At 43.3% G+C, this 22,253-nt stretch overlaps 1 protein-coding gene across 1 annotated transcript in view; it reads left to right on the top strand.

The window, feature by feature from the left end:
- The window catches only part of POMT2 (protein-O-mannosyltransferase 2), a 22,264-nt gene extending 5,808 nt beyond the window's left edge, over positions 1 to 16,456 (top strand). The window contains exons 6-20 of the mRNA XM_010153563.1: positions 1,108 to 1,214; positions 2,215 to 2,297; positions 3,397 to 3,506; positions 4,755 to 4,821; positions 5,686 to 5,758; positions 7,345 to 7,423; positions 8,182 to 8,333; positions 10,011 to 10,102; positions 11,181 to 11,257; positions 12,355 to 12,426; positions 12,641 to 12,700; positions 12,909 to 13,014; positions 14,847 to 14,987; positions 15,602 to 15,716; positions 16,298 to 16,456. Coding sequence (XP_010151865.1) covers positions 1,108 to 1,214; positions 2,215 to 2,297; positions 3,397 to 3,506; positions 4,755 to 4,821; positions 5,686 to 5,758; positions 7,345 to 7,423; positions 8,182 to 8,333; positions 10,011 to 10,102; positions 11,181 to 11,257; positions 12,355 to 12,426; positions 12,641 to 12,700; positions 12,909 to 13,014; positions 14,847 to 14,987; positions 15,602 to 15,716; positions 16,298 to 16,403 — 1,440 coding nt within the window. The 3' untranslated portion in view covers positions 16,404 to 16,456. The remainder of the gene's footprint in view (positions 1 to 1,107; positions 1,215 to 2,214; positions 2,298 to 3,396; positions 3,507 to 4,754; positions 4,822 to 5,685; positions 5,759 to 7,344; positions 7,424 to 8,181; positions 8,334 to 10,010; positions 10,103 to 11,180; positions 11,258 to 12,354; positions 12,427 to 12,640; positions 12,701 to 12,908; positions 13,015 to 14,846; positions 14,988 to 15,601; positions 15,717 to 16,297) is intronic.
- The last annotated feature ends 5,797 nt before the right edge of the window (positions 16,457 to 22,253 follow it).

Genomic DNA, 22,253 nt, shown 5'->3' with positions numbered 1-22,253 from the left:
TTCCTGCTGTGTGATTTGTTTTCTCTGATTAATGTGAATCAATATGGGCTGCAAAGATGCAGTGTTCCCGCTCCGGAGAAGCACTTCTTGAGCAAAGTCAGTTAATTGCATTTGAAATGGAACAAATCCATCATGTCTAACTTTCTGCCAGCAGACGGCTGCACAGTGATTTCATTTGTGCTGCTGGCAGCAAAGGCAGCAAGCCCCTGAGTGTTAGAATATGTAAAGAAATTTACTCCAGAAGGTAGATGCTTTCTGAATAACTAACTATTTGGCAACCTTGGTGCTTGAGGAGGGTAAAAAAACCCCCAGTAATAGTGAAGATTAAACCCCTGAAAGCCTGAATAACTTATCTCTGCATTTGTTAGGAAACTGCTCACGCTTATTGACATGCAAGGTTTTTGGGACTTAATTTGATTTTTAGGATTCTCAGCTTATCTTGGCCCACTGCTCTGGCTTGCTCATCGCTGTCCTTCATGTGCATTTTCTGCGTTGACTTTGCACCGAAGTCTGTAGTCAAAACATTTTCACAAAGATTGAAGCATATTGTGGTCATTTTGAGCAGGGAACTGGAGATTAGTTCATATGCCTCTGCTGCATAAATTTGGTTATGTACCATCAATTAGCAGTTTTCCAAGTGCCCAGTTGTTCAGTGTTCCGCTCAAGTACTTGAGCTGAGCAACTGTTTCCTTTGTTGACTTCCGTGTAGTTACTGTTCTGGAAGCCATGTCCTTGCTGTGATTTTGTGTCAAGGTGTGTATCACTCTGATAAACAAGTTAAGGTCCTTGTTTTCAAAGTATTGGCAATGGGAGCTGCCCAACCTCCTTTGCCAGTTAGGCATGCCCAACATTTTTCAAGGTTAAACCCTCCTATTGCCTCCCAAGACACTGAAATTTCAGTGTACCCCAGCTCTGGCTTCTGGAGATGCACAACAAGGTCTACCTAAGCTTTTACTGCTCCCTAGGCCTTTAGGAGGTAACCTTGCCTCCAGCTGGGCTTGCTTGCATGATAAGCTTCTGCTGTAGGACCACTGCTCAGGGTCCTGTGAGACAGAGTGAAGTTGTTCCTGCAGCTGCACTGTTTGATCCAGGTTGTGTTTGTTACAGGTCACATTTGGGAAGCATTTACTGGCTCGTGTACTGTGCCTCATCCTGCTCCCACTTGCCCTCTACACAGCTATGTTTGCTGTTCATTTTACAGTGTTAAATAAAAGGTATTTCACAATGTTTTCTCCAGAAGAATAATCACTTGTCTTTGCTTTAAATTAAAGGAGGCTACTGTTTATGGATTTCTCAATTTTCAGTGTCAGCAGCACAGCCACAAGCTGTGTCTTTGTTTAATTCCCTTCCCAGACACCTCCATTCTTTTTAGAGAAAGGCCTTGGTCAAGCTGTCAGTGAAACTGAGTTTGAGCTTAAGACTTTCTGAAATGCCAAGCAAGTATCCTAACCAAACTCTGTCTCCTTTTTTTCCCTCCTCTCTTTCCTGGACCTGAAAATGTCTCAACTCCATTCTTTTTTTTTTTTTTTTGCATTCCTGTAATTGTATTTCCTTTAATTGTAATTCCATGTAATTGCATTCCTAAAAAATGCTTTGGCTGTGATTAAAAAATAAAGAAGCCTGAGTGTGCCCAAAAGAAGGACTTTTCTCTGAATTCATGCAGCCAAAGGATGCTTTTTATGTGGAAAGACCACAACAGCTGGTAAATCGGCCAAGTAATGTTTTTTCATATGTGAGCATTAAGAGATGAGGTGAATAAGCATTTCACCATTAAAAATATATATATATGAAATTAGATCTGTTATTTTTCAGTTTAAGTCAACTGGACTTACCACTACCCTCTTAGCAGAAATGAGACTTAAGGAGCCACAGAGAGAGGCTTTTGTATGTCTACCCTGACAGCGGGTCAGTTTATTTGTCCTAAGAACACCTCCAAAGATAGCTGCTGGCCCTTTGTGCAGTGCCAGTCTGTATGTTTTTGTGACCTCAAGTCCTTGCAGCTCTGGACAATTTCCTGCAAGGCTGTCTCTATCTGCTGTGATCCACAGCATCAGAGGTGTGTGCATGTAAGGGAACTGCAGTCATTCTTCTCCTGATGCCATGTCTGGTTTTATCTTTTTTGTTCTGTAAACACAATTTGGTAATGCCTGATAGAGCTTTATATGCCTCTTTTGCCAGACTATGAATTATCACATTCTTTGCTCTCTTTTTTAGTGGTCCTGGGGATGGTTTCTTCAGTTCAGCATTTCAGTCCCGGCTGATCGGGAACAATCTTCATAATGTCTCCATGCCAGAGCGTGAGTGTCCAAGGGGATAAACTGCTCTGAGTGTTGTCAATGTACGTGGGGGTTTAAATCAAACTTAAACAGCGTCTCCTGTGAGTCAGTGCAGGACAGTGCAGATAATACCTTCCTGCTTGTGGTCAGATCTATGCTGTCCCTCTGTGCAATTTTATATATTGACAGACAAGAAACAGGCTGAAAGCTAGCTATTTTATCAAATTCCTTCTAGAGGGAAAGATGCCATTTTGAGAGACTTGACCGTTTTGTGTGCATGCATCTTCGTATTTTTTTGGCTTTTATGTTGCGTGAGACAACAAAAAGAGATTTCTTCTCTTCGCCTTAGGTTTGTAGATGTTCAGATGTGGGATTTGTTTCCAAAATGTGTGTAAATGAAGACTATCAACTCCTTCGTGACACAGCGTGCCCCTGGTTCAGCTGTGTTGTAGTAAGGATGCATGTGAATTTGCGGAAAAGATGGCTCGGCGGTCGTTATTCCTCAGGTTGGCTAGGGATTGCTGAGCCTCTAATATGGTTCAGCTTTCCGATGACTTCAGCTTTTCTGTGGCTGTTCCCTGCTCCACAGCTGCTACTGGGGGAGCATCAGGTACAGTCTACAAGACTCTGTTCTCCCACTTGTGTTGGGAGGCTGTGAAGGAAGGTGTCTGACGCCTGGGGATCAGCTCCGCTGATAGCTGAGCTTGCCTCCCTTCTCTCTTGTATTGCTGTAGGGGTTGGGTAATGGAGTGCTTCAGAGTAGTCACGTGCTTTTCAAACTTCAGCGTGTTTTGATTTGTCCGTATACTGTTCTGGAAAGCTACCTCAAACCTCTCATTATTGCAATTGCATACAAAAGAATTGGCACTTATGTTAAGAATAGGTGGGAGAATTCTAAGTGTTTCAGCCAAATGTTATGTAACATGCTTGCTGACTCGTGCTTGGGGATGGAAGGGTAAGCTTCCATGGAGCTGTGTGGAGTAATGTGTGAATGAGAAGTGAGCTTTCATCAAAACAAAGCGGGAGAATGGATGCCTAATTGGAGGACTGCAGACTAGCAGGGGGAGATATTTATAGGAGAGCTTCCCTATGCCTTTTTTCCTCCTTCCTTCTCACGTAGACTTGGCGTATGGGTCTGTGGTCACAATGAAGAACCTTCGGATGGCAGGGGGATACCTTCACTCGCACTGGCACCTCTACCCGGAGGGCATTGGGGCTCGCCAGCAGCAGGTCAGTGTGATCTGACTACAACCACTGACTCGCTCCCATCGCACTTAGCGTTCAGTGCTATTGGGACAGGAGCTATGTGTTTACTCATTGTGTTACCCTCTCGGTGCCATAGCTGTGCACTGGGCTTGGAAGTCGAAGTAAGAAGGGTCCTTGAAGAGAGCCTACCACATTGCACCAGAGAGGTGACTTAGAGGGACAAGGCTTTGTTGTAGTAGCAAGACCACCTTCCACAGATGGAAACCAAGAGGACTTAAAAATAATCTTCCATAAAGCAAGTGCTGTTGTTACCTCAAGAAAGGTTGTAAAACTTTTGTTTGAAACAATACACTGCTTTACCTTACAGATTTCATTGCTGTGTTTTAAAAACAACAGGCTGGGGCTTGTTTTCACTCCTACCACTGGCCTCTGTGACCTTATCTGAATTACTCTCCTTTTGTGCCTTGCTTTCTTCATCTGTTGCTGAAGAATTTGTAAGGCTTTGCTCATTAAATTAGATATCTTTACATTTGTAAGCTAGCCATAATTAAACTATCTGAACTCCCTCAAGGCTTCTGATTAAATAATTAAGCAATAAATCAAAGTAAAAATCAGAAATCATGTAACTATTGCTAATTATGTAGTACAGAAATTAAGTGAATTTCTTGTTTTTGTGCATCATCGTCATCAAGCTTCACAAATCTTTACAGCTTTTGCAGCTTTCCCAAGATGTATTTTGCAGTTTGAATGTTAGTGTCTAAAAATTCTTTTGAGCTTCTTGAAAGAAAGTTGCCAGAGAAAAACCAAGTGTTTGGTTTTTAACGCCCTTCAGACTCTGTGGTGAGGAAGTTTTTTTCAGAAATGAAAACTTTGTCTCAATCTTCTTTTCCTGCTCTTCTTACTGACCCAAAATTCTGATACTTTCTTGTGACATTGATGTTTATTGCTGTAGATAGAGATGGCATATCAAAACTGGCCCAAGGATAGGCAAAATTCAAGTTCAGAGCATCTTTTATGACACTAAAATTAGGGGGAAAAGGGATTTTGAGGGGACGCTGATGGGAGTTTCCTTGAGGGTAAGTGGGAAAGGGTGGAGATTCCCTGCTTGTGCTCCCTGCCCTGGAGGTAGGGCAGAGGGCACTGTCATAAAGTCATCCCAGGGTTTCTATGTTATTGGTGCATTCATTTGGGACTTGGATTTGCTGGCGAATGTGTGTCTGCTATCACCAGCCTTTTTCTTGGTTGGTAAAATAATTCATCCTGTGCTTTCAGGTCACTGCCTACTTACATAAAGACTTGAATAACCTGTGGATTATAAAGAAACATGATTCAGATACAGGTAACAAACACCAATAAAGTGCCTTTTAGAAATGCTGCATCAACTTTCCACTCAGGGAAAAGTCTCCTTCATGGATATGGGCAGGGGGACTAAGAACAACAGCAGAATCTCGCTCCATCTTCATTAACACTGTCTACTGTGGTTTTAGTTTTTCTCCACATTGTAGAGCTGAAGTAAATAAGCTTCCCTCAGCTGAAGGTTGCATTGACAACTTTTAGCTAGGCAGGGCTGCAAATGACAGAGAGGAAGAAATTAATCTGAACTCTGTATTTTGTGGAATCTGTTGTTGTAGCTATGAGTCCTGGAGAAGTTGGGTCCTGGTACATTCTGATACATTGTGATCTGCATGAATGATCGCTTGGGATGAGATAAAGTACTGGATGTGAATATCTATGGTTTGTGTGCACATCTGTTGGTTTAGAATATTATATAGTGTAGCTGAGGCATGTTTGGTCAGGCAGAGTTTCATTTCTTCACCTGCAGCATGTGTATGTAAAAATGAATGAGAGCTGTCTAAACAACAAAAAATGCAAATAACCTAGATATAACAAAATTATAATCGGTGTTGCAAGAGTCATAGTTCATCAAATATCTATATTATTATATAGATATTTTTGGTATTCAGTTAGCCAGACCAGGCTTCCTCTTTATGTAAGGGCAGTACGTGCTGCTTGAGGCCATGTTCTTTGGAATAACCCTTAGGGCTGGTCTTTAAACTAGAGCAGTGGTTTACACCAGGCTTAGAGTCAACACAAATTAGTTTGCCTTGCAGCGTCTGCTTGAGGCATGAGCATTCCCAACAAACTTTCTGAGACCATGGTACGTTTGTCAGTGCATTGATATGATCAGTTTGCCTTCCTTCAGCAGATCTGTCAGACCCCTCGAGCCCTGTGGAGTTTGTGAGGCATGGAGATATTATTCGTCTGGAACACAAAGAGTAAGGATGATGCTTTCTGGGGCTCAAAGAGATTGTGTGATTGAATAGAATTGGTGGGAGATTTGTGCTGCTGGACACTACATGGTTAGGCCAGCACAAGCGGGCTGTATCTGCATTTCCAGTGTGCAGTTTGTGGAGTTTTTCTTCCATAATTTATGTTTTGAAGGTGTCTGTTAAATGGAAACTTGTAACAGAACCACACAACTTCATTAGAAATACCTACCTAAGCAGCAGAGGATTTTGTTCCCTTTGTGTGAGGTGCAATATTAAGGGTGACTCTTCTGCAAAGAAGCAATTTCAAAACCCTCATCTGTTGCTTGTCCCCACGCTCTGAGTTTTCCAGGCAAACAGTGTGTTCTTTTGGTCAGTGTACTGCAAGTGTCCTGTTCCTATGTGTGTAGGCAGTATCCACCCGCTGAAGTTTTCAACAGCGCTGAGCATCGCAGCAGTGAAATACTTCTAATGAAAATGTCATCTGGTGCCTTCTTCCTCTGTAGGGAATACCTGAGAGAAAGCAGGGGAACCCTAGTGACTTGGCATTTAATCTTCATCTGGTCTAATGTCACTGTGCCTCAAGGCTCTGTGCTGTTGCAGCTTTGATTTCTTAACAGAAGCTCTAAACTTGGAAGCCTGGAAATCATGTCATATTGCATTGGATACTGCATCCTTACAAATCATTGCTTAGGTTTGCAAAATGATTTTAAGACGTAAAATAAAAGAAACCTTCTGGTTTGGGTTTTCCTGTCAAATATGATAACAAAGGTGCTAAAATCATGATTAGGCGATACTGCTTAGGTGTTGATGAGGTTTGTGGGATGGGACGTGAAACTGCAGCGCTGGGGAGAAGATCCGGCATATGGCGCTCACCTCCTCACATAAGAACCTCATGCAGCGTGGGCAGGGGGTTCTGTGCAGATGAGGCCGGGCTGGATGCAGCTGTGGTGTTGGTGGTTCATTGTCTGAGTGGTTTTATTAGGGGCTGACCAGGATATGGGCAGGTTTTTCTGCTTGTCCCAGTTAGCAGTCCCTGCTAGGGTAGGAGACTGTTTGTCTGCACCATATACAGCTGGTGCTAATGGGGGTGCTGATTACTGCACCTGTCAGTAAATCTGTGACTAAATGGTATGATCTTTCCCCTCAACAGAAAAACTGATAATCGGGAGAGGTCAAGATCTTGCTTTGCTTCACGCAAGAGCAGGACTGCTAGTCCCACCTTTACTCTTCGTTTAAAAACAAACAAAAAAACCAACCAACCAAAAAACCAAACCAAAACCCACAAAACACCCAAACCGAACAATGTCTTTTCTGCTTGGAGGTAGTGGATTGTAGCTTGAGAGTTGGATTTATCCATGCGGTCCTCCTTTTCCAGCACTGCACAATGTGGCATAAACTCAGTCGCAGGGTAGGAAGCGGCAGTTTTGCTCTGTGGCCCCCATCACTGTTAAGGCTGCATTCTGCCCAGCCCTCAGCTGGAATTCAGTGGTCAAGGTCCTGGCAGCTTTCTGAATGGCTCAAACCAAAGTTGTTCTCACAAATGGACTGAGACATAAAAACAAAACAAGGTTTGACTTTTAACTTTATTTCAGGACTTCTAGAAATCTTCACAGTCACCAGCATGAGGCTCCCCTGACAAAGAAGCATTTTCAGGTCACTGGCTATGGAATAGTAAGTGAATGGCAAGATAAAACAAAAGCTTCTGGGGAGAGTTCATACCATGTCAAGGGGATTTATTCTTGCTTTTTTAGCCAAGGTGATAGATGTGCATCAACCACACTGGAGGAAAAACTGATTTAGTATGAAATAGTTTCTCTCATATTTAAGGTCTGTTTAAAGTGAACACAGACAAGAAAATAACTTAAGCTTTTGCTGCCAGTCTGGCTTTGGCAGTATTCAACTGCAGTAATGCCAAACTGAGCAACCTTGAAGTTGCTCTGACAAGATTATTTTATGTATTTGGCCTTGTCACATAGACAAGTGCCTTTTTCTGACAGAATGATGACAGAACTTTGAATCACGAAAATGAAATCTGCTTCGAGGGCTGAATTTCCAAACGCAAGGGGCTGTTGCCTAAACCCCTTTTGTGAAGCAGCCAAGTTACCCCTGTTTAAAATGTAACTCTGAGCCACAGTCAAGTATGAATTGGAAGCAAAAACATTTAAGGTTGGCAAGATAAAAATGTATATGTGAGTAGTTGATCATGTCTGGAATCAGCTCTTCATGAGGAGGAATCTCTTCTGTGAAGTCTGAGCGAGGGTAGCCTGGGCTCCTTTGTTTAGCTTTGCCACCATTAGTCTCAGAAGTACCTGTTTGTGATGTTTCTATCCTGCATGTCTTCTAGTTGTTTGGGGTTTTAATTGTTTGGGGTTTTTATGCTTTTTTTGTGGTTGTTCTTTTTTCCCTCCTATGATATGTTTGCATGACAGAATGGAACAGGAGACTCCAATGATTTCTGGCGGATTGAAGTGGTGGGCAGAAAGGCTGGGAAGCTCATCAAAGTCCTACGGAGTCAGGTCCGGCTGACCCATGTGGCCACAGGCTGTATATTGGGCTCTTCTGGAAAGACGCTGCCAAAATGGTAAATAGCTTGTAATTCCCTTCCACCTCTGCAAGGCCTTGGACTGACATCTTCCTCTGCTCAGTGGTACTCTTAAACTAAGCAATAACGCACTTCCTCCATTTCTTTATCTTTAAAAGAATAAGGAGGTAACTAGCAGGTAGTAAAACTATGACCGGAGGGGAAGATATGGGTTGGGGTTATGCAGTCTGTTACGGTGAAGGTATACAGCTCTGGAAAATAATACCCCTTACGAAGAGATCCAAATTTGGCACAGGTGTGGTTCTTGTCATCTGGTAAGTCCAGGAGAGGATGACAGTTGTGTTCTTCAAGGCCCATTTTATCCTTGGGATTCACAAAAATTGCTAGAAACTGAGGCAGTTCCTGCTGTTCCATAACCTCCAAACTTCTTTTTGTTGGTATTTCCTTTTATTCTTGGAAGACCTTCTGCGTTTTTGCATGCAGCATCTGAAACGAGGGTGATGGTAACAAGCTGCTGTTAGCAGTGGTCATGCTTTAATAAGTCCCTGGAATATGTATCTTCATCATTAAAGTGAGTTCTACGCAGAGATGACCAGGCAAGCCGCTGTGTCTGCGGAGCTGCACTGTGTGGGATACCAACATGGATCCTGAAGCAGCAGGCTGTGTGGTCGTGTTGCATCTGTTTCCAGAGCAGCCTCCGTTACTGCTAGCTTAGTTTTCCCTTCTGGCAAAAAGTGTTTCTAGTGTTCTGGCAAAAAGGGCTTCTGAGGAATCTCATGGATGCTGAATCACAGTGAGCACAGGCAGATACCTCCGGTGACTGCCTGGTTGGGAGTGCAAGTGCCATTTAGACTTTACCAGTAAAACTGAGCAAATAATGAGATTGATTTTAAAAAAGAATAATCCCTGCCTCTGTCAACAGCGTTTCAGAAAAGGGGGTATATTTCTCCGCACCCAACACAACCTTACCCTGTTAATGGAAGTTATTACCACAAAATTTTGATGACATTAAGAGCTGAGGGGAAAAAAATACTTGTTAACTGCAAATAAGGATGGTTAGAGTATATTAGATTTTTTTTTTTTAAAAGGAATTTAAAGGGGAGTAATCACTGTCCTTCAGAGAATTAAGTAGTGATTGCTTAATGGAATTAATTGATTAGTGGAGTTAAGTCTGGAGTTAAGTGATGATTGATAGAAAATTCCATATTAATCTGTCACGTTACTGCAGGGTTTGATGCAATTTCTGCCAAAGTGTTTGGTGTCACCTGCTGGTAGTATGGTGGCAGACTAAATGAGCAGTTAGTGAGGTCCTCTAAAGTCATGCATTTGTTCCTGTAATACGGTTGCTGTAGGCATGGGTTGACTTAACGATGGTGGTTCTCTCTCTGTAAGGTCTCACTGGAAGTAGTTTCTAGCTGGCAGTGTGCATAATCTTCAGAAATCCCACTGCTTATGTGCGGGCCTGGGTTTTTTAATGTAGATGCCCAAAGTTACAAATGTGGTTTGAAGATTGAGTAGAATTTTGATGTTGGTGCCCTTGCAAATCCATCTGGGTTTCTACGTGGTGCTTGGAGCATGTAAGAGTGTGTGGGAGTGTAGCTGCTGGGATCGAGTGGTACGGTGGGTTTTATGGGGAGGTATAGAGCTGAATGGGGAAAAAATGAGACATGAACTGGAAATGTTGGGGTGGTGGCTGACTGTTCTGCTCTTCCTTAGGGGTTGGGAACAAGTGGAAGTCACCTGCACGCCATACCTGAAGGAGAGTCCCAATTCCCTCTGGAACTTTGAAGATCACATTAACCCTAAGCGTAAGTTAGTTATTTCCTTTTCCTTTGAGAGTGCGTCTTGGCTTGCTGTTAAGGAAGGGGTGAGCTATCAGATGGCAAGAACTGGCATTCAGAGTTTGGAATTTGTGTGTTCTTTCCCAACTCAAGCACAAACTTGCTGGACTTGGGCCAGTTGTTCAGAGATGCACAGCCTTTTTCTGTTTCACTGTACAGTAAACTAGTGATAATGTTTCAAGTTGTAGTGGGAGTATAAAGACTTTTTAAGGATTTTGAAATTTTCATGGGTAACAAAAGTGTGAAGTTTTATAGGCACTGCAGTACAGGCTGTCATTTTTAACATCATTGGTTTAACTGGGTATTATTGTCATCAATATGAGTACGTCATATATACTTTAATGTTTTTTTTAAAAATCTAGGATCCTCTCCGTTTGGGTGTATGTTCTTCCTCTTGTACTGGGAGCATCCTAAATAATGACTTTGCAGTACTGTCAAGAAATGAACAGAAGTGTGACAGAGAACTAAATTTGCCAGTAATGACAGATGGGCCTTGCAGCCTCATTCAGGAGTTAGATATATGTCACAGCCACTTTGGCCTGAATCATTCGATACAATTTTAATCCCATGAATTCTAGATGACTTGGGCTGAGTTCTGAGTTACTAAAAACCCTAATGTTCTTCATCCTTTCAGAGCAGCTATATTCAAAACAAAGGAGAGGAATCCTGGGCTGTTAGCTTGGTAGAATTTCCTCTTCTGTCACAATGCATTTTACATTCCCACACTCATGGCTCATTTACAGACAAACAGCAGCCTTTGAACAGTGTGTCTCTTATTTCAGTTAGAAATACAAATCTGTTTATTTCATGTACTTTTATCTATTTTTCTTTCTTCTGGAAGTAAAGGAGGAAATCTAGGAGTACATCAGTTGTGATATTCACTTGGGTATACTTTTGACTGCAAGCCTCTCTGTTTAGAATATGGGGAATTAAGAGATGCTAGAAGCAGATTTGTCACAGGAGGAGGGAGCTTAGTTTATGATGAAAGATGAAAATAAAAGTAAACCATACAGACTTCTAATCTGTTTTTCTCTTTTTTCTAAAGTGCCCAATATCAGCCTGGATGTTTTGAAGCCATCTTTTGCAGAAATTTTGCTAGAATCCCACATGGTTATGATCCGGGTAGGATATAATTAATTCTAGATTGTAATTTTCTTCCTCCTTTCTCTTGCATCAAAAAGAAAATAGTATTTTCGGAGATATCTGGGAGATGGCAGCAAGCTAGGGCAGAATTTACATTCCCCAGCAGCCTACTTGAGTTTATACTTAGAAGAAGGAGTGGTCTTATAGCTAAATCTTCAAAAAGTTTGGAAGCTTTGGGCTTGATGCCTGGCTCTGCTGTTGGTGTGATCTAGCTACAGCCTGATTATGTAATCCCTCTGCTGCTGAAATCTGGTTCTGTAGAGTTGGAAATCTTCCCTGTCCTACTGGAAGGTTTTAATGTTAAATTAAAATTTGTGAGGCAGGAGGATATTACTGTGATCAATCAGGATTGAAAGTGGAAAACTACTTTTTTTAAAGTTCATCAGGGTGCTGTGTTTTCTGCTTTTGTCTTCCCTCTTTATCCCTGAATAAAAGGGCTGAAAGGGAAGAGATGGACTTATTATTTTCAAGGGGTACTACTTTCCCCATGATTGTTCTTTGTGCTCTTGGCCACAGCCCCTCTGCTTCCAGCTCCTCAGTTCTGTGTCTGAAGAACGAGAAGTTGCTATTTTGAGAAAGGAGTCTAAGGTTTTATTTGCTATTGTTTGTAAAGCTCTTCTCAGATTTTTAAAAGAAAGAAGGTAGTCAAGCAGATTATTCTTAATGCTAAGCATTTCCATGGCAACCAGTGATAATGCTGTCTCAGGTAAGGAAGCACCTGCGTGAGTTTCCATGGAAATAATCTTTCTGAGGCTTTTATTTCAGAGTGGAGGAAAACCTGTTGAGGTAGTCTGTTAATGAATAAAGGTCTTGCTTCTGCAACATTTATCCACAGTGACAGAAAAGCTGGAGAAGAGGAATGACAGAATGCTGCCTTAAGTGGTACCCAAAGAACATTTTCAATGGCACAGTAATATTAAAACATTAATTGTCCTCGTGGCCATCTCTGGAAGATAATGTGTTTATGTAGTCAGAAAACAGCCTTTAGTCAGGAAGAGTATTCATATGTGTTTGTACCCAGACATTTCTGGGCAGGCTTTGCAGCATAACTGCCTGCTCATTTAAATTTTATTTAGGGAAACAGTGGCCTGAAGCCAAAGGACAATGAAGTTACATCCAAACCTTGGCACTGGCCCATCAACTACCAGGTATAGTGATGCATCCACATTCCTTTCTGCTTTCAAGTGCTGTTGCTGTTCTTCTTGAAGCATAGCACCTCTTAATTGCATTGAAGTTGATGTCAGCTTTGTTTTGTAGCACCTGAGCTGCATGGATGGGAATTTGTCTCACCTTTGACACCGTGCAAAATACAAATTAGATTGATGCAAAAGCGTTTTACTCCCTTATGGTCTGTTTCCTCAGGGCCTGCGTTTTTCTGGTGTCAATGAGACTGATTATCGGGTTTATTTGCTGGGAAACCCGGTAAGTTGGAGTGGGAGGCTCCAAGCCAATGTCTTTAGCAAATTTTAGCTTACTCTTTCTTCTGCCAGTGGCAATGATTCTCTTCCTTCTCCTCCTATTGGACTGTCTCTCTTGTACTCTTATGCTTGCATGTAGCTTTTAATTTCCTGTCAAATGCACATTCCTATGTCCAGCTTAAAGTCCCTAATCATTCTTTTTTCCTGTGTAGGTGATTTGGTGGCTAAATCTGGTCACTATTGGGTTATATCTTCTGATAGCAGTTTCCACTGCAGTGACCCTGAAGAGAGGTGTCCAGCTGACATCTGAACTCAAAGGTGAGGTCAGTCTTCCCCCTGTGCTATAGAACCCCTCTTATAACATCCTGGTTTTTTGATACCGGAAACCTCATCTTGGGATTCCTGATTTTAAAAAGTCTTTTTTTAATATTGTATTAAAACCCTGGGGGTTGAACATATTACACCCAAGGCAGTACGAAACACTAAGCTATACAGTGCTTTGAAAGTGTAGCACTGAATGATGTGACTGTTAACAAAGGTTCCGCACCAGAAATAATCACTCTGATGGATAAATCTTACTTTTTGCATGACAGACCATTTCTGATGAGTTGCCAGATTTCCTAGGCCTGTAAGACTTGATTGGAAATCCTCAAGTCAGCAAGGGCCCTGAGACACCTACTTGGCCAAAAAGAAGAGCTCTGGGAGTGACTCAGAGGCAGGAGATGTGATCGGCAGCTCCTCAGAAGTCTCACCACTCCTTGGCTGCAGACTACAGAGCTGGGCCTGGGTATAAGCTGGCATCTTAACGTGATCCAAAGACAGGAGTCTCAGGAGGTTTCTGCTGCCTTGTTTTCTTGCAGGAGACAAGGGCTTGGATAAGTCAGTAGCTCACGTGCTAGCTCTGCTCTGCAGGTGATCACTCAGCCCAGCATGGGAGTTGCTTGTGAACTGCTCAAGAGTCAAGGTGCTGGCCACAATTGCTGTCAGTTACATTGATCACTGCAGCTCAGAAACAGCCAGATATGTATCTGTTTGAAAGACTATATTTGATCTGGACTTATCGGTAGGAGAAGGTGATAAAACATATGTCAGGGAAATCTTCCTGATGCAGAGATCTACTAGTCCCATGGTTTTTCGCTTGTTCTGCTTTGCAGGTTTACAAGATGTTTTTTCTAGGAGAGATACCTGCCCCACTGAGGTTACTGGTAACAGGCTTCATTTTCAGAAATGCCTTTTGCAGCCACCTTAAAAGTGTGTGGATGGCAGGACTCTCTGTGCCCTGAGCTTAGGTTATCAAGCAATATCCATAAGGAAAAGAGTGGGAACTTCGTGTCTTAAACAGGTTAACAATGAACAGGGCAGATATTCAACAAAAATACTGCAAGGAGCTGCTTCTATTGGCTGTAAGGGAGACAGATCAGTTGGATCAATGACCTGCTCTCAGGCTCTGCGTGTGCTCTGTACTACTCCAGTATGCACGGTGTTTTGAAATTAGATATGTTTCCTGGTATTTATGGAAGAAACAAATGCAAGAGATACAGTGATCCTTTATTATATCAAATGCCAATGTTGCAGAGCTTTTCACAAACCCTAAGTCATACTTTGACCATTCCAGTTTACATCAATGGTTGCTTCTTTTTGTGGGAAGTGAATCCTAAAATGTGATGTGAGACTCTTCAATTACGCAGTAAGTTATTGGCTAAACTGCATGCAGACACCAGAGGTCTCAGTCTCCTCTCCAGGCTCTGAAAGCTAGGCAACGTTTCTTTCCAGGAAATGCCGGAAAAGGGATCATCTCGATAGCTTGCAGTCTCATTGCAGAGAGAATAAAAAGCATCAGAAACTGGAGTGACGTAACTGGTCTGATATACGTCCTGCAAGTTCAGCCGTAACACAGGGAATGGTCAGCGTCCTGACAGTCGCTTGGGACTTACGTCTTTGTATATCTGTTCTGATGACTGTTCTCCTGAAAAGTGTTTGCATATTTATAAATAATGCAGCTAGGATGTTGCAAAGGCTTGGAACAATTTCAGACCGGTACACCACTTCCTGCAAAGATCATTCCTGTGGAGTTTAGTTACTGTCGTAAGGCTTGCAAAGAGGAACTGTAGTTGAGTTTTTTCTGCTAAAGTCTTTTATTTGTGTTCCAGAACTGGCTAGAGTTGTGCTGTGTGGTGGAGGGCTGATCATGCTGGGCTGGCTCCTTCATTACCTCCCTTTTTTTATGATGGGCCGGGTTCTCTACTTTCACCACTACTTTCCTGCCATGCTTTTTTCCAGCATGTTGACAGGTAAATACTAAAGTCTGGGAGAAGACAGTTCTGTTAATGGAATGTTTTCAGGCTAAACAGTTTGGGGATTTTTTTTTTCAATAGGCTTTCTGCTTGCTTGTGCAAAGTGCTTGAAAACATTGACTAATTCAAAATGTTTGTTTCAAAGCAGCTTGCAGTGCCAAATTGTCTTTTTTTTGTTGCCACCCTAATGAAGCAGTCATATCTAATGCTTAGGGCATTTAAATTTAGAGACGTGATTCCTAGTCTCTGCTGTGTCACTGTATATACTCTTTTGTAGAATTTATTTCCCCTGGTTTGCTGCCCCCACTTTGCTGCCATGTCTGTTTATAATTCAGTCTTGGCAGTTTATCCTGTGGTTTTGTACCAACTTCGCATTCTGTGGCTCAGATATCCTTTGCATTATAATCAAACAGAAAGGTAGGAAAAAAGAACCTTCTGCTGATACAAAACAATCCCTATAGTTCTGAAGGTTACCAAGGTAAATGAATTTAAAAATTGACAAGGTTTTCTGGTGTTAACAGAGCTTTGTCAGCCCAGTCTGTGGCTGAATGTAGCAGCTCTGGTCTTTGGCCTCTGCACTGGCCCTGACTTCTACCTCTTCCTTCTCCAAGGAATCACCTGGGACACACTACTGAAGTTCTGTGCTGGGTTCTTGTCACCCAGCGCTACAGCTAGAAAAGTATATGGAGGAGTGTTCCTGGCACTGGTTCTGCTCATCTTGTACAGGTGAGAGCTGAAAGCTGAACTTTTCCTTCATGTGTGACAGTCACTGTCTCCATGGAAACCTTAGTGCCTGTTGATTAGCCTTAGCCTCTTTCTCTTTGCTGCTGAACTTGTCAGACATGGTCAAGCCCAATCCTAAACCCTCAAATTTGGTTAGATTCAGCATCTGTGTCCCACTAATGCATTATAAAACATCTCTCCGTTGCAGGGAATCCTTCTTTTATGCCAGCGCTCAGTGTAAATGCTCTGTTCTCCTCCAAACCCACAGCTCAGTGGTTTCTGATTCTAGTCCCCATGTCAGATGGTGCCACATCCCTCAAATACGGGCAAATTCTTCATAGCTGTAGGTTTTAAGTTGGCTTTTTTATAAAGCTTTTGCTTTCTAAGAGAAAATACCACCTGTGAGAAAACTGTGTACCATGTGTATATATAGTGTTCAGCAGAGATTAGAAAGTCCCCAATGCACCTTAGTGCAGCCCAAAACCAAAAGTCCCATAGGACATCTGTATGGACTAATCTGCTGCAATGTTCTTGAGGCAGAAAACTGTGCTAGTCCCTGATGAGCATTTGGTTTCTTTCCACAGCTTCTACCTCTTCCATCCTCTGTCCTACGGAATGATAGGACCTGTGGCCTCTGATCCTAGCAGCCCCATGGCAGGGCTCCGGTGGATGGACTCCTGGGAGTTCTAGGGCCAGCAAAGGGAACCTGGGAACAGTGGATGAGAAGCATGAGAACTGCTGCATGTCAGGCTGATTCTGGTGCTTTGGAGACATGTGACTGTAAAATGCCCTCTCTGGAGAAGTCTGGGTATAGTAGCCCTGTTTCTTTGTCCTTTGTTTGCACTGCCTGCACTGGAAGATGCAGAGGACGGCCATAAAGAGGTTCTCTTAAAGACTCGTGTCCTGGATCCTTAGGTTGTATTCCTGGACAACTGACTGCTTAAATCTCAATTCTTTTGAGCAATATATATCAGTCAAACGGCAGTGGCATGCCAGCAGTTAGACCACTACAAGTTGGAGGCTGTGTGTAGTTGCATGTTTGTGTGTGTGTGACTTCCTTCTGGTAATCTAAGCATCATTCCAGTTTGAGAGCCAGACAGTGTCTGAGACATTAGGACTTCTTTGGTGATTAACAGCCTTTCTTGTGGTAAGGTTTTTGAAAACTTTGTGTAACTATCTGGAGACCACCATTCTACCCTGCCCTGTCTGTCTGCACTTTTTTGTTTTGACCCTGAATTTTTAGAATTTGACTGAAAGGGGTCTGCTTGAAATCTCCTGAGCCACTGTGCCTTGCCTGTCTCCCAGGCCCTCTGCAAACAGAAGAGGTGGAGGTTGGTTATCGCTGTATATTGCCTTGCTTTCTGGTCACCTTCAATCATTTATCAGTCACCTAACAGGCCTGTGTTCAGAGCCCAACTGTTCCAGCTCAGCTTTGTAGCTTCTTTGCAGCTCTGTCTGAAACTGCTGAGGAAACTATAGTGGAAATAGCAGGCGATTTGTTTTCTGCCCCCGTGTGCTGTGAAGACTGGCTTCTTGGGGGTGTACTAGAGAATGAAATGATAGCTTGGGAATTTTAGACACAGCTGTCATTCATGTTTTGATCCCAGCTATTCCAGTGCCAGTGCTTTTAAGGGGAAGGCTTTGTCGTAATGCGTATGGCATCTGCAGAACTGGCTGTCAGTGTCATGGTATCTGCGTACTCTGTTCCAGTGAGGTCCCTCTCGTAGGTGGCTGACCATCAAATTACTGTACTGAAGAAAATGTGAGGCCTGGCAAAAAAAAAAAAGTCTTTGTCTGCTATTGTCAGTTGGATGTTGCATCCACCCCTTCCAAGAAAGCGGAATGTTATTTATCAGGTGCCTTTCTCCTGTGTTAGGTCTGCTTCTGTAAATATTCTTTTTATTCGGTCTCTTACTCTTCACCCAATTTCAATTTCTTGCCACAGTTCAACGTAGCTACCTTGTAGAATGCAACCTGAACTACACTTAGACCCCGGCTGTGTTCCTGTCTCAAGAAGTAATGTTTGTAAAGCTCTTTTGTGAATCTTTCAAGGGACTCAGGCCTTTCCTTTCAGAGTTCTTGCTCCGCTTCTCAGCCTTGCATCAAAGTTACAGGTGCAGGGAGACAGCACTGAGCGTGTCCCTCTTTAAACATGAATTGTGCATTCATTTCTCTTACCACACCTTGAATTCTATTTCCTACAGCACAGAAGGGGCTCTGTTAGCATAGTTATTCTGTGTGTGGGACTTGCTGTGGGTCAGACTTACTTTCATTCCTCTGTAACAGAGATCCGTAGCATTGTTCAGCAAGGCAGTTCCTGCTGTCGTAAGGCTCTGACTTGGTGTGCCGCATCTCTCTCCAGAAGGTAACTCCTACAGCCACTAACCCAGATGGTCTGGACCTATGCTTTTGATTGTAAAGGATTTGAGTTAATCACCTGCTGGTAATACATGATGGGAAGTCATTGTGCTAATTAGCTGCTGGGTTTGATGATGCTTTGACACTTGCTATTGCAGGAAGTGCTCCTGCCTGCGTGAGCCAGGCGTTCACAGAGGCAAGAAGGATGAGGGAGAAAGCTGCAAACTCTTTCAGCTGCTTGATCTGGCAGCAGCTGCGAAATGTTAGCTGTGGGCAACGCGGCTGGCAGAGAGTGCGGTGCTGCCCTTGTAGCAATGTGATTTGGCATCTTCTATTCATGGTGAGATTATCAGCTTAATACCTTGCGATCCTGAATATGAGCTTTCCCTGAGGAAAGCCGTGGGGAGGATTTGCCAGAAGAGCCGATAAGAGCTGTGAATTAAAGTGTAGGGTTTTTCCCAGCACATACAGTCGTGCACTTGCCCTTAACACTAACAACAAAGAAGACTAAGAAACTTGTGAGTATTTTGGAATGACACTTTCTAACACTCCTTATTCTCAAATTAAATCTGTTGGAAAGCAAAGATTGACTCGGTAACCTTGGTTACTTCAGTTATGAAGGGGTCAGCTTTGTAGGAGCTGCCTGAGGAAGATGAGCCAGCATGTTCCTTGGCCAGGATCCCTCTTTCCTTTATTGCTAATAATCTTTTGGATGGGATTTGGCAGCTGAGTCTGAGGCTTGGCCAGCTGAAGGTGGTAAATGTCATGATCCCATCCCACCTTCCTGTGCACTAGCCCAGCTTCTGTTTCAGTACAGGCAAAGGTTTATTTTTTCTTTAGGACTGCCATTTCAGAAATCCTCTGAGAGCAATTGTTTGGTGTTGAGACTAATCTATTTCTTAGGCCTTGTGTGCTGGTAAGGGGATGGAGGTATACAGTGAAAAAATCTAGCTATTCCACAAGAGGGAGCAACCTCCAGCAGAATCCTGTTGGTTTTTTTGTTTTTTTTTTTTTTTTAATCTGGAGTTAAAAGTATGAAAAGGTCTACATTTGAAGACTAGAGGGCAGACATTTCTTCTTCACCCTCTGGACTCCAAGGGTTGGGTTTTCAAGTAAGTTTAAATTGATGTTGCTGTTTTGTTGCAGGAGAAAAATACTGAAAAATTACTTTTGTTACAATTTGACCTTCAATATTTGCTTCCCAAAACAAAAAACTCTCAGGCCATAGCTGGAACAGAATAGTAAACTGTATTTTGTGAGGTCAATAAAATAACTGGGATTCCCTTACTGACTCTGCCTTAAAATGTCTGAGTGGCTCAGATGTGAGGAAATGGGTGCAGGGCACTCTTTCTGGGTGGAATTAGGGCTGCTTCGGTTCAGTTTGTCCATTGGTGCTTGTGGAATGAGTTCAGGTTCATTTTGAGGACTGCTTATTAGTCCTCTTCCCCAGTCGTGTGGAAAATAGCTCACGGTGCTTTCTGAGGCCAGAAGACGCTGTTCTCTGGAGCAGCTGCTGTCTTTGAACTTTGCTTGACAGGGCTCCTTTTATCACTGGCAAAGTACCTCATCAAACTGCACCCGTGGATCCAAATCACAAAAAGCTGCAGGCTGCCACATTCCCTGCTTCAAAATCTTTTTTATGTGTAAACTCTGTTTTCACTTCTTCAGTCTTTGGAGGGTAGGTAGAAGGTCTCTAGGCTCATCTAGCTTCATCCTAGACAATCCATCCATCTTGAAAGGTTTCTGTTAACAGTCACCTCAGGACACCAATGCCCACATACCTATTGCAGCAGCAGGGGCTGACCTGTTTCCAGGAACTGGACTGTTCATGCTAAGAGACGCAGATGTGATTGTGAGGAGGATTTAAATGGAGATTCCTGTGCCAAGGTTGCCCTTGGTTTAGGTGGAGGACTTGTGTGTCATGCGCTGCTTACCGGCATTGTTCACTGTTGCGATGCAGTGAGTCAGTCGGTACCGGGAGGTTGGGCGCAGAGTCAAAGAGATGTCCTCACAGAGGTAATGCTCAAAGCTCTAACTATTCCGGCGTCTGGGTATTTATCGAGTTACAAAGTGCCACGCGCCATCAGCCTCTAAACGATTGGTCACATCGCTTTGTCCACGCGCTCTATCCCTACTCCCTATTGGCTACAGAGCTCCAGCCACGCGGCAACACTCCTCCCCCCGGCGGTTTAGGCATCCTGCCCCACAGCCCCTCTTTGTTTACTTGATCTAGCACCTCCTTCTTTCACCTGCTCAAGGGGGCATCGTCCTTCACATAGCCTGGGTTGTGCACGCAGGCCTGCATTAGCACTCCATGACCATGGCCACCTAAAAATTCCTCTACAGTTCACAGCCCTGCGGGTGGGAGAGCCACCACCACACTCTCGTCTTCCGAGAGGGTGTGTTTTTGCATCTTGATTGGAAGGGCTAATTGATGCACAGGGGCATTTCCAGCACCTATTTATATCTCCCTTCTTCCTTCCGCTTCTTCAGGTATGCCCAAAGTCCAGGACATCTTTGCCTCTCTTCCAGTTTTTAGGCTGTGCACCCATTTCTTACGGGTGCCTGAACCAAGGGTAGGACAGCACACCCTGATGAATAGCTGTCACATGCTCTGAGAGCAAAACCAGAACCTTGTTATGGAAGGGTAAACAAATGTGTTATTTGACAGTTCCTGCCTGTGTCCCTCTGAGAATCGTTTTCAGGGGGTTTGAGAGCGAACCAGCTGTCAGCATGGAAACACAGGAACACATTTGAAATTCTCCATTGCCACGCTTAGTGGCTTCCCTTCCAGGGACCGTGCCTGTGTGACTTACCCTCTGGGTTGGCAGTCTGCACACAAGTACCGTTATAATGCTGTTTCCTCCTCTCGGGATCCTGCTGGCAATGTGAAAATCTCCTTAGTGGTGCCCTGTGCTTCTGCCAGTTGGGGAATATAGGTAAGATTTCCTCCCCCCTCCCTTTACAGCAAGTGACCCCACACACTGGCAAGTATGTGTCATGAAAGCAAGAATGTGCGGACTGTTAGAACATCATAAGGCTCTTTCCTGCTGGGAAAGGAAGGCTGAGGTTAAGAACACCACCTCCACAGCACACTTCTCTGCGGGGGGGCTGTGGGGACTGAAGATTGTTTCTGTCTTCTTTAAAGCACTAAGACCTTGGTTGCGTGGTTGGTTGTGAGTTGCTTTACTTTTTAAACTCCCTTATGCTCTTTACTTGAATTTAAGGGCTATGATTGTGACAAATAATATCTGAAGCAGGGGACATGCTATGCTGAATTTGTAGCTGGTCCTAAAAGTTTGCCAAGTGAGTTTGAGTTTTGCAAGAGGCACTTTTTAGAACCATCCTTGGGGAACTTGCCCTGACTGAGCAAGAGTTTGGAGCAGCAGTGAGAGGGGTTTTCTTGTAATTCTGTCCTATATTCCGAACCTTTCTTCCTAATGCTGTGTGTGTGTGTGGACGCGCGTGCATCTGCCCATGAACTGAATGTCTTCTAACTAAGATATAATTACTTCACCGTACAGTGTGGATGGGAGAATGTTCTCTTGAGCTATAAATGTATTTTGTACAGGTTTTCATAGAAAATGAGGTAGAATTTGAAGTTTAATTTTGTAATAAATGCCTGTTCTTTCAAGAATTGTCTTTTGTGTCTAGATCTTGGGGCGGTGGTTTTTTTCCCCTTTCCTCTCTCCCTCACCTGAAATAGCAACATGAACTTTGCACGGACCCGTGGGAGAGTTTGATCTAGGACAACGGGGATCTACATCAGCTTTGAGCACACGAATGTTACTGGACCGTGAATCTGGGAGGTCAGGTCAATCCAAGCGGTGTTCTGATAAGCACAGCGGGGAGTCAAACTGGTGCATTTGGAAGAAAATAAAGTACTGCCTGATGAAGCGGGTTTATTTCTCCGTGTTAAATTGTAAATATGTGTAATACATCAGGTTTAATGGGTGTATTCATCAAGCTTCTGGTAGGTTGCCTGTGAATCCTTCATTTGACAGGTCAAGGGCTTTATTCAGGAACACAGCATTTTTCTGTGAGTCGTTGGGTGTATAGTGTCCGTAACAGAACCAAGGGCCTTGCTGTGAGCTAAATGCAAGAGTCTAATAAAGTCGGAATGCTGTAAATCAGAACCTGGCTCTATGCCAGGCTGTAGTGACAGGGCAGTGTGTACCTTGA

This window comes from Eurypyga helias, unplaced genomic scaffold (assembly GCF_000690775.1).
Source record: "Eurypyga helias isolate BGI_N326 unplaced genomic scaffold, ASM69077v1 scaffold15906, whole genome shotgun sequence".
Lineage (NCBI taxonomy): Eukaryota > Metazoa > Chordata > Aves > Eurypygiformes > Eurypygidae > Eurypyga > Eurypyga helias.
Note: the sequence above shows the minus strand (reverse complement) of the source record. Positions and strands in the feature narration are given on the sequence as shown.